Consider the following 12672-nt stretch of genomic DNA (forward strand, 5'->3'; position numbering starts at 1 on the left):
TGAAATCTGATGCTCAAGCTGTACTTTTGATTGCAATGAACTTTTCATGAAAATCTTTAACTGTCAAATAGAGTCCAAATCTAAACTATTTTGCTTCTGGAGGTATGCATTTTTTACCAGTCATGCCAATTAAAATTTAACTTCTTTAATTTTAGCCTACAGTTTCAGGATTTGTGATAATTTAAGGTGATATGTAGAATTAAAAAGCTAGAAGTGCATCTTTATTTGAGCTCTTACCATCGACATTCAAGTAAGATATTGGTGGGTATGGGGAATGACAGAATTGAATTTTATGTTATCGAGTAGGCAGGGGATCATGAAACTTTCTGTAAAGCACCGGATAGTAAATATAGTAAATGGCTTTGGGAGCCGTATGGTCTCTGTTGTAACTACGCAACTCTTCTAAAGTAGCCATAGACAGTATGTAAACAACAGCGTTACTGTGTTTCAGAAAGAGGCAGCAGCCTGGATTTGGCACATTTGTCCACTTCTTGTAATTTTTGCAAGAAAAAGATAAGATTTGTTTATGATAATATATTGTTTATGCAGAGTGGAAGTTTTCCTTTGTAAACTGTATTGGCAAAAAAAGTTTACCCAAAAAGATAGCAATAGTATAAAGGAGAATGGGAAGCTAATGGTACCTAATAGTAAAGAATACTTTTTCAGCATTTCTATGACTACTTTAATTACCTCATAAATACTTGATAATTACAGAATATACTTATTTACTCATTTCTTAGCATTACCATTTTTTTATCTTGAAAAAACAATTCTACAGTTTTCACTGGTGTTTTCACTAATTCTGATAAACTTTCTTTATCATAACTTGGGAAGGATTATTGTAAAAAGGTATGATGCATAACTGGGTGACGATTTTATTTTATTTGAATTTATTTTGAAAAATAATATCAGCAGGTAGACTTAGATCAAGGCTTGTTGTGTAAATATATACATGTAGTTGAATTGTAGGTTCAGAAGTGGAGTACTCTACAGCCAGCTTTCAGTGTCACATTTTATAGATTGCTTATTACAAGTAGTTTTGACCCTACAGATGCCTTCTAGTGCCACAAAACATTATTAAGTGTAAGTCATTTGTGATATTGACTAATGGTGGTATGTTGGATGTTGAACCTAATACATACTTTTTATTCTTATTCTCAGAGATTCGTCAGCGACCTGCAGCTCAAAGAAACCTTTCTCCAGCACCAGCAGGCTCTAGCCAGGGCTCTCCCTGCAAAGTTCCAGTATCTCCTGGACCACCAAAGGACACTTCGGCCCCTGGTGGACCCCCAGAAAGAACTGTTATTCCAGCCCTATCGTCAAATGTGTTACCAAGACGTTTTGGATCCCCTGCCACTTCAGTGCCTGGAATGGGTAAACAGAGCACTTAATGTTATTTACAGTTTATATTGTTTTCTCTGGTTACCAATAAAACGGACCATTTTCAGACAGTATGGAAATGGCATTTCATTTGGAAATAGCAGAGCAGTTATCTGATTAAGCAGGAGTTCCATATTCAATTAGCCATAACTCTTTACAGCTGGCACCTTGTGATACTGAAACCTATTTCTTGAGCTCATTTAACTGTTATGGCTTCTTTGTTTAAATGGCAATAAACTTTGTAGTATTCTGTAGTCAACAGTATAGCATATCTTTTTATATTCAGCTTTAGAATGGTCCCAGATTTATATAAAATGACGATAGAAGAGAACATTTTTGGAATATATTCGTGCTTTTTGCTAGCCCCTTCATATATATTTTTAAATATGACAATTACTTAACATATTTCAGGAAGAATATTCATGCATTGTGGTGTATAATACTACTAATGTTAATGTGGGCTTGGTAGATTTTTCTTTTTTTAAGCCATAGAACCTTAGTATCTTCTGACAGATACTTTAACATAAAGTTCTATTGAATTAATAACAATAATTCAATAGAATTACTACTATTACCCTTTACTAGTATTTCATTTCTTTGGACTCTCTTTTTCAGTGCTGTAGATCTCTAGGGGAAGACCCCATTTTTGGAGTGTAATAGATTATATTACCCTGCAGCTTTCTTTTGGAGTGTGATTGGGACACGGAAGTCCACTATATCAGCAGATCACATTAGGTTATGTAGATTTCCATGTCTGATTATTGAATATGATAGTAAATTATTTATTTTATTTTAGAATATTTAATTTTAATTTAGATTACTTTCATATTTCATGACTAATTACATATAATTTATAATGATTTTGAGGCTAGTTAGTAGTTGATATCAGGTATTCAGGGCACTTATGTAATAAAATCAATAAGCAATCTAAATGTTACTAATGCAGTAGACTTTTTTTCCTGCTTTTTCTTCAAAAAAAGCAGCATAAGATTTTAGAAAACTAGAAAACTATTAATTTATAAATACATTAAGAAAGCTAGCTACAAATGAAATGAATACAAAACATAACTTTTAATTATTGGTTATTGAAAAAATACTTTTAAACTTGACATATAATGATGTCACTCAAGGCAGCCATATATTTTGTGAAGTTGAGTAAATTAAAGTGATTGAAAATTATTCATCTTTCAGTTGTTATCTAGTTGATCCAAGATACCCATATTTGTAAAGTAAAGCTCTCAGTTGTTTAATGAAAGAACATTTTTTGTGAGAATGCATGAGTTATATACATTTGTATAACTAGTTTTAAAGAAATTAAAGTTTAGCAATTTATATAAAATAATAAAAATTACATACTAGCACATGTAAGAACAGGATTATAGCAGGAGCAATGGCCTACCATTTCATGATCATGTAAATATAACATATTTTACTGAAGTTTTTAATTAGTTTCTGTGTAAAAGACTTTGTATTTAAGTTGTACATTGCCAAACGTATGAATGAGTTAAGTGATTTCTTACAGCGAAGATTAATAATTCATATTTTCATTATGCCATATTTGTGGAAGAGAATCAATTTAATGTGTATTACCACAGGGCTCCCATATGTTTGGAAATTAATAACCAGCAGGTACTTGATAATTTGCCAAGCTGTGTAAAAATGACCAGTACTCCTACAATGATTGCTCTTGATGTTTTTATTAATTACTGTTACCCATAACAGCATGAGTACAAAGATGTGTTATTTTAAAAGTTATTAGTATGCAAGGGAGTTAAGATAGTTTTATGAAATCTGTTGTTTTATTTATCCAGATTCCTTTCTGGACATTTTCATTTTAAACATGTAGAAGTAAAATACTCCAGCAAAAGTTAAGTTGGCTTAAATGCTTTCAAAATCTAATTTGGCATGTTTATTCAAGTTGAAAATTTGGTAATGAGGGATGACACTTAATGTCTACATTCAAGTTAATGTTTTGATGATAATGATTGAATGTTGTTAGTACGACTATACCAATAACTGATGAAATCTGAAAAATGTACTTGATTTGTAATACTAAAAACTTATTCTAGAACCTAAATTTCATTTACTAGCTATAATTCTACATCATTTGCCTTTTTAAAGATGGTAACAACCTTTAGATTTGTGATTATTTACAAAGCAAATCTCTTTCTTATCTTTTAACATATTAATATCATATTACTGCCCTAAAGCCATTTTTTAATGCTTTAAAGTATTTGTCACAGCCATTTTGAAAACCCTTTATGCATGTATTGCAGGGTTTATTCCAACAAGACCGCATTTTGTTTCAAAGTCTTCTACGAGGTCTCCACGTAACCTCCATTGCTGCCTATCTTACTCTTATCTGGCCTTGTTTTACAAAGGCAAACATCACATCTCATTTATTTTATTCTCTCACTTTCTTCTCAGTGCCTTCTGTGTAGTCTCTCAGTTCAGAGTATCTCCTGCACACAGTTCGGTTTCAGTTTTCAGAGACTGTGAACAATTCATAAAGTTTGAATGTGCAATCTTTGTTTTTGTTGCTACTGTTTTTATATGATGTAATCATTAACTAAATTCTGGGTTATTCCTCCACTCCCCATTCTCCATTCATCTCCTCTGATACTGGCTAATTTATTACATGAACACAATGTATCTCTTTATTTATTTAGATCTTCTCTAGTTTCTCTCAACAATGTTTTGCAGTGTTCAGTATATAGGTTTTGCACCTTTTGGGGTTAAACGTACATCTAATTTTTTCATGTTTTTATCATATTTTAAATGATATTTTATTAACTATTTCCATTGTTCATTGCTAACATATATAGAAATAGAGTTGATTTTTGTATATTGATCTTGTATCCTGTAATATTGCTAAACTCACTTGTTAGTGCTGATAGCTTTTTTTTCTTATAGATTCCATAGTATTTTCTACATAGGCTGTCAGATTGTAAGTAAGGACAATTTTACTTCTTCTTTTAAAATCTGGATTCCTTTCATTTCTTTTTCTTGCCTTATTATACTACCTAGAACCTTTAGTGCAGTGTTAAATAGAAGTGGTGAGAGCAGACATCCTTGCCTTATTGCTGATCTTAGGAGGAGAGCATTTACTTTTTCTTCATTCAGCCTGATGTAAGCTATAGGGTTTTTTTTTTAATAGATACCCTTTGTCAGATTGAGGAAGTACTCTTCCAATGCTAGTTACAAAGGTTTTTATCAGTAAAAGATGATGGATTTTGTCAAATGCTTTTTCTGCATCTATTGAGATGCTCATGTAGGGTTTTAGTTTGTTTTTTTGTTTTAACATCACTGTTTTAACATTCACTGTTTCATATGGTGAAATACACTGATTGATTTTTTTAAAATAAATTTATTTATTTATTTTTGGCTGCGTTGGGTCTTTGTTGCTGTGCGTGGGCTTTCTCTAGTTGCGGCAAGCGAGGGCTACTCTTCATTGCAGTGTATGGGCTTCTCATTGTGGTGGTTTCTCTTGCTGCGGAGCACAGGCTCTAGGCACAGGGGCTTTAGTAGTTGTGGCATGCAGGCTCTAGAGTGCAGGCTCAGTAGTTGTGGCACATGGGCTTAGTTGCTCTGTGGCATGTGGGATCTTCCCAGACCAGGGATCGAATCCATGTCCCCTCCATTGGCAGGTGGATTCTTAATCACTGCTCCACCAGGGAAGTCCCTGATTGTTTTTTGTTTGTTTGTTTGTTTTGTTTTTTGCAGTACGCGGGCCTCTCACTGCCGTGGCCTCTCCCGTCATGGAGCACAGGCTCCGGACGTGCAGGCTCAGCGGCCATGGCCCACGGGCCCAGCCGCTCCACGGCATGCGGGATCCTCCCGGACTGGAGCACGAACCCGTGCCCCCTGCATCGGCAAACAGACTCCCAACCACTGCGCCACCAGGGAAGCCCCCTTATTGGTTTTTTTAACATTGATTTTTAGATGTTAAACCACTAGCTTTCCTGAGGTAAATTTCACTTGGTCATGATGTTTTATTATTTTATATATATTGTTGGGTTCAATTTGCTAAAATTTCGTTAGAAATATTTACATCAATTTTCCTTAGGGATATTGGTCTGTAGTTTTGTTTTTGTTTTTTCTTGTAATTTTTTTTTCTGGTTTTGCTATCAGAGTAATGCTGGCCTCACTATGAGAAGGTATTTTCTCATCTTTAATTTTATGGACAAGTTTGTGTAGAAATGGTATTATTTCTTTCTTCGAATTTTATTTTTTAATAGAGCAGGTTCTATTAGTTACCTGTTTTATACATATTAGTGTGTATATGTCAATCCCAATCTCCCAATTCATCACACCCCCCTCCCACACACCGGCTTTCCCCCCTTGGTGTCCATACATTTGTTCTGTACATTTGTGTCTCTATTTCTGCCATGCAAACCAGTTCATCTGTACCATTTTGCTAGATTCCACATACATACGTTAATATACGATACTTGTTTTTCTTTTTCTGACTTACTTCACTCTGTATAACAGTCTCTAGGTCCATCCACGTCTCTACAAATGACCAAATTTTGTTCCTTTTTATGGCTGATATTCCATTCTGTATATGTACCACATCTTCTTTATCCATTTGTCTGTCAGTGGGCATTTAGGTACTTCCATGACCTGGCTATTGTAAATAGTGCTGCAGTGAACATTGGGGTGCATGTATCTTTTTGAGTTATGGTTTTCTCTGGGTATATGCCCAATAGTGGGATTGCTGGGTCATATGGTAATTCTGTTTTTAGTTTTTTAAGGAACCTCCGTACTGTTCTCCATAGTGGCTGTATCGATTTACATTCCCACCAGCAGTGCAAGAGGGTTCCCTTTTCTCCACACCCTCTCCAGCATTTGTTGTTTGTAGATTTTCTGATGATGCCCATTCTAACTAGTGTGAGGTGATACCTCATTGTAGTTTTGATTTGCATTTCTCTAATAATTAGTGATGTTGAGCAGCTTTTCATGTGCTACTTGGCCATCTGTATGTCATCTTTGGAGAAATGTCTATCTGGTCTTTTGCCCATTTTTTTATTGGGTTGTTTGTTTTTTGTAATATTGAGCTGCATGAGCTGTTTATATATTTTGGAGATTAATCCTTTGTCTGTTGATTCGTTTGCAAATATTTTCTCCCATTCTGAAGGTTGTCTTTTCATCTTGTTTTGTAGTTTCCTTTGCTTTGCAAAAACTTTTAAGTTTCGTTAAGTCCCATTTGTGTATTTTTGTTTTTATTTCCATTACTCTAGGAGGTGGATCAAAAAAGATCTTGCTGTGATTTATGTCATAGAGTATTCTTCCTATGTTTTCCTGTAAGAGTTTTATAGTCTCTGGTCTTATATTGAGGTCTCTAATCCATTTTGAGTTTATCTTTGTGTATGGTGTTAAGGAGTATTCTAATTTCATTCTTTTACATGTAGCTGTCTTGTTTTCCCAGCACCACTTATTGAAGAGACTGTCTTTTCTCCATTGTATATTCCTGCCTTCTTTATCAAAAATAAGGTGACCATATGTGCGTGGGGTTTATCTCTGGGCTTTCTATCTTGTTCCATTGATCTATGTTTCTGTTTTTGTGCCAGTACCATATTGTCTTGATTACTGTAGCTTTGTAGTATAGTCTGAAGTCAGGGAGTCTGATTCCTCCAGCTCCGTTTTATTCCCTCATGACTGCTTTGGCTATTCGGGGTCTTTTGTGTCTCCGTACAAATTTTAAGATGATTTATTCTTGTTCTGTAAAAAATGCCATTGGTAATTTGATAGGGATTTCATTGAATATGTAGATGGCTTTGAGGAATATAGTCATTTTCACAATATTGATTCTTCCAATCCAAAAACATAGTATATCTCTCCATCTGTTTGTATCATCTTTAATTTCTTTCATCAGTGTCTTATAGTTTTCTGCATACAGGTCTTTTGTCTCCCTAGGTAGGTTTATTCCTAGGTATTTTATTCTTTTTGTTGTAGTGGTAAATGGGAGTGTTTCCTTAATTTCTCTTTCAGATTTTCCATCATTAGTATATAGGAATGCAAGAGATTTCTGTGCATTAACTTTGTATCCTGCAACTTTATGAAATTCATTGATTAGCTCTAGGAGTTTTCTGGTGGCATCTTTAGGATTCTCTAGGTATAGTATCATGTCATCTTCAAACAGTGACACTTTTACTTCTTCTTTTCCAGTTTGTATTCCTTTTATTTCTTTTTCTTCTCTGGTTTCCATAGCTAGGACTTCCAAAACTATGTTGAATGATAGTGGCAAGAGTGGACATCCTTGTCTTGTTCCTGATCTTAAAGGAAATGCTTTCAGTTTTTCACCATTGAGAATGATGTTTGCTGTGGGTTTGTTGTATACGGCCTTTATTATGTTGAGGTAAGTTCCCTCTGTGCCCACTTTCTGGAGAGTTTTTATCATAAATGGGTGTTGAATTTTGTCGAAAGCATTCTCTGCATCTATTGCAATGATCATATGGTTTTTATTCTTCAATTTGTTAATATGGTGTATCACATTGATTGATTTGCGTATATTGAAGAATCCTTGCATTCTTTGGGTAAACCCCAGTTGATCATGGTGTATGATCCTTTTAATGTGCTATTGGATTCTGTTTGCTAGTATTTTGTTTGAGGATTTTTGCATCTATGCTTATCGTTGATATTGGCCTGTAGTTTTCTTTCCTTGTGACATCTTTGTCTGGTTTTGGTATCAGGGTGATGGTGGCCTCATAGAATGAGTTTGGGAGTGTTCCTTCCTCTGAAAATTTTTGGAAGAGTTTGAGAAGGATGGGTGTTAGCTCTTCTCTAAATGTTTGATAGAACTCACCTGTGAAGCCATCTGGTCCTGGACTTTTGTTTGTTGGAAGATTTTATATCACAGTTTCAATTTCATTACTTGTGATTGGTCTGTTCATATTTTCTATTTCTTCCTGGTTCAGTCTTGGAAGGTTATACCTTTTTAAGAATTTGTCAGTTTCTTCCCGGTTGTCCATTTTATTGGCACAGAGTTGCTTATAGTTGTCTCTTAGGATGCTTTGTATTTCTGCAGTGTCTGTTGTAACTTCTCCTTTTTCATTTCTAATTTTATTGATTTGAGTCCTCTCCCTCTTTTGCTTGATGAGTCTGGCTAATGGTTTATCAATTTTGTTTATCTTCTCAAAGAATGAGCTTTTAGTTTTATTGATCTTTGCTGTTGTTTTCTTTGTTTCTATATCATTTATTTCTGCTCTGATCTTTATGATTTCTTTCCTTGTAGTAACTGTGGGTTTTGTTTGTTCTTCTTACTCTAGTTACTTTAGTTGTAAGGTTAGATTGTTTATTTGAGATTTTTCTTGTTTCTTGAGGGAGCATTGTATTGCTATAACCTTCCCTCTTAGAACTGCTTTTGCTGCATGCCATAGGTTTTGGATCATCGTGTTTTCATTATCATTTGTCTCTAGGTATTTTTTGATTTTCTCTTTGATTTCTTCAGTGATCTCTTGGTTATTTAGTAATGTATTGTTACTCCATGTGTCTGTGTTTTTTATGTTTTTTCCCCTTTAATTGATTTCTAATCTCATAGCGTTGTGGTCAGAAAAGATACTTGATATAATTCCAATTTTCTTAAATTTACCAAGGCTTGATTTGTGACCCAAGATGTGATCTATCCTGGAGAATGTTCCATGTGCATTTGAGAAGAAAGTGTAATCTGCTGTTTTTGGATGGAATGTCCTATAAATATCAATTAAATCTATCTGGTCTATTATGTCATTTAAAGCTTGTGTTTCCTTATTAATTTTTTGTCTGGATGATCTTTCCTTTGGTGTAAATAAGGTGTTAAAGTCCCCCACTATTATTGTGTTATTGTCGATTTCCTCTTTTATAGCTGTTAGCATTTGCCTTATATATTGAGGTGCTCCTATGTTGGGTGCATATACATTTATAATTGTTATATCTTCTTCTTGGATTGATCCCTTTCGTAGTGTCCTTCCTTGTCTCTTGTAACATTCTTTATTTAAAGTCTATTTTATCTGATATGAGTATCGCTACTACAGCTTTCTTTTGATTTCCATTTGCATTGAATATCTTTTTCCATCCCCTCGCTTTCAGTCTGTTTGTGTCCCTAGGTCTGAAGTGGGTCTCTTGTAGACAGCATATATACGGGTCTTGTTTTTGTGTCCCTTCAGCAAGCCTGTGTCTTTTGGTTGGAACATTTAATCCATTCACATTTAAGGTAATTATTGATATGTATGTTCCTATTACCATTTTCTTAATTGTTTTGGGTTTGTTTTTGTAGGTCCTTTTCTTCTCTTGTGTTTCCCACTTAGGCAAGTTCCTCTGGCATTTGTTTTAGCTCTGGTTTGGTGGTGCTGAACTCTCTTAGCTTTTGCTTGTCTGTAAAGTTTTTGATTTCTCAGTTGAATCTGAATGAGATCCTTGCCTGATAGAATAATCTTTGTTGTAGGTTCTTCCCTTTAATCACTTTAAATACATCATGCCACTGCCTTCTGGCTTGTAGGGTTTCTGCTGAGAAATCAGCTGTTAACCTTATGGGAGTTCCCTTGTATGTTATTTGTCATTTTTGCCTTGTTGCTTTTAAGAATTTTTCTTTGTCTTTAGTTTTTGTCAATTTGATTACTATGTGTATTGGCATGTTTCTCCTTGGATTTTTCCTGTATGGGACTCTCTGCACTTCCTGGACATGGGTGGCTATTTCCTTTCCCATTTTAGTGACGTTTCCAACTGTAATCTCTTCAGATATTTTTTCGCATCCTTTCTCTCTCTCTTCTTTTTCTGGGACCCCTATAATGCGAGTATTGGTGTGTTTAATGTTGTCCCAGGGGGTCCCTTAGGCTGTCTTCATTTCTTTTCATTTTTTTTTCTTTATTCTGTTCTGTGGCAGTGAATTCCACCATTCTCTCTTCCAGGTCACTTATCTGTTCTTCTGCCTCAGTTATTCTGCTATTGATTCCTTCCATTGTATTTTTCATTTCAGTTATTGTATTGTTCATCTCTGTTTGTTTGTTCTTTAATTATTCTAGGTCTTTGTTAAACATTTCTTTCATCTTCTGAGTCTTTGCCTCCATTCTTTTTCTGAGGTCCTGGATCATCTTCGCTATCATTATTCTGAATTATTTTTCTGGATGGTTGCCTATCTCCACTTTATTTAATTGTTTTTCTGGGGTTTTATTTTGTTCCTTCATCTGGTACATAGTCCTCTGCCTTTTCATTTTGTCTTTCTGTGAATTTGGTTTTTGTTCCACAGGCTGCAGGACTGTAGTTCTTCTTGCTTCTTCTGTCTGTCCTGTGGTCTGGTATTATTTCTTAATAATAAATTAAAATTTTACAGATTAAAGTACCTGGGCTTGGTGTTTTCTTTGTGGAAGGTTTTTTTTTGCAACTAAAAATTCAGTTTTTTAAAGGGAAAACTACAGACTAATATCCCTCATGAACATGGATGCAAAAATTCTTAACAAAATTTTAACAAATTAAATAGTTATCTAATTGTTGTTGAGTGAGTTGTGGTAGTTTGGTAGTCTTTCGAGGAATTTATTTCATCTAACTTATAGAATTTATTGGCATAAAGTTATTCGTAATATACCCTTCTTATTCTTTTAATATCTTTACTATCTCGATTTATGTCATTTGTCTCATTTTGTTTTTTATAAATTTATTTATTTATTTATTCATTTATTTATTTTTGGCTGCATTGCGTCTTCGTTGCTATGCACAAGCTTTCTCTAGTTGCAGCAAGTGGGGGCTGCTCTTCGTTGCAGTGTGAAGGCTCCTCACTGCAGTGGCTTTCTTGTTGTGTAGCATGGGCTTTTAGGTGCCTGGGCTTCGGTAGTTGTGGCACATGGGCTCAGTAGTTTTGGCTCGCGTGCTCTAGACCGCAGGCTCAGTAGTTGGGACTCACGAGCTTAGTTGCTTCTTGGCATGTGGGATCTTCCTGGTTCAGGACTCGAACCTGTGGCCCCTGCATTGTCAGATGGATTCATAACCACTGCGCCACCAGGGAAGTCTGTCTCATTCTTAACGTTAGTATTTTGTATCTTCCTTTTTTTTTTCCCTGATTAGTCTGGCTAGAGGTTTATCAATGCAATTGGTCTTCTGAAAGAGCTAGCTTTTCTCTATTATTTTTGTATTTCCTCTTTTATTAATTCCCTCTCTGATCTTTATTATTTCCTTTATTCTGTTTACTTCAGGTTTCATTTGCTGTTTCCTTTGTGGTTCTTAAGGTGGAAGCTGAATTCATGGATTTTAGGCCTATCCTGTTTTGTAGGTGTTTAGTGGTATAGTGTTTAGTGTTATAAATTTTCCTCTAAGTATTGCTTTAGGTGCATGTCATAAATTTGACATGTTTTTTTGTTTGTTTTCATTCAGTTAAAAATGCTTTCTAATTTCTTTTTTGATTTTTCTTTAAAGCCTGGATTTTTTATATGTCTATTATTTAGTCTCCAAAAATTTGGATATTTTCATGATGTCTTTTTGTTGCTGGTTTCTAATTTAATTCTGTTATCAGAAAACATACTTTGTATTATTGAACCTTCTTAAATGTATTGAGACTTGTTTTATACCTCATACTATCATTTGTCTTGGTGTATGTTTTATGTTCACTTGAAAGGAATATATATTCTGTTCCTGTTGGGTAGAATGGCTATAAATGTCAATTAGGTCAAGTTGGTAGTAGATAGTATTCTATGTCATCAATGATTTTCTGTCTGTTTGTTCTGTCAATTATTGAGAGAATGCTGTTGAAATCTCTGACTATAATTGTGTCTTTGTTTCTTTTTGTAGTTCTGTTAGTTTTTGAAACTCTGTTATGATGCACGTATATGTTTAGGATTATTATGTCTTCTTGATGAATTGACTCCTTGTCATTATGAAATTACCCTTTTTATCCCTGATTATATTCTTTGCTCCTGAATCTACTCTGATTGCTATTAATACAAGTGCTCCAGGTTTCTTTTAATTAGTGTTAGTGTATTTATATATTTTTCCTGTCATTTACTTTTAACCTGTTTGTGTCCTTATATTTAAAATGGGGTTTTTGTAAGCGGCATCTATTGGGTCTTGCTTTTTTATCCATTCTGACAATATTTGCCTTATGGTGAGGATGTTCAGGCCACATAAATTTAATGTAATGATTAGTATGTTTAGGTTTGAGTTTAAATCTTTTATTGTGCTATTTTTTTTCCTATTTGTCCCATCTGTTCTGCTACCTTTCTCCTGTTTTCTGCCTTCTTGTGGGTTGAGTGTCTTTTATGATTCCATTTAATTCTTTTTGTTGCCTTATCAGCTATACTGCTTTTTTGTTTTTGTTATTTTAGCAGG

At 34.4% G+C, this 12672-nt stretch overlaps 1 protein-coding gene across 2 annotated transcripts in view; it reads left to right on the top strand.

The window, feature by feature from the left end:
• LNPK (lunapark, ER junction formation factor) overlaps nucleotides 1-12672 on the top strand; it is an 82948-nt gene that overhangs the window by 56160 nt on the left and 14116 nt on the right. For both annotated transcript variants that reach the window (XM_067741470.1, XM_067741471.1), the window contains exon 9: nucleotides 1162-1374. In XM_067741470.1, the coding sequence (XP_067597571.1) occupies nucleotides 1162-1374 (213 nt within the window). The remainder of the gene's footprint in view (nucleotides 1-1161; nucleotides 1375-12672) is intronic.

Source organism: Pseudorca crassidens, chromosome 6 (assembly GCF_039906515.1).
Source record: "Pseudorca crassidens isolate mPseCra1 chromosome 6, mPseCra1.hap1, whole genome shotgun sequence".
Lineage (NCBI taxonomy): Eukaryota > Metazoa > Chordata > Mammalia > Artiodactyla > Delphinidae > Pseudorca > Pseudorca crassidens.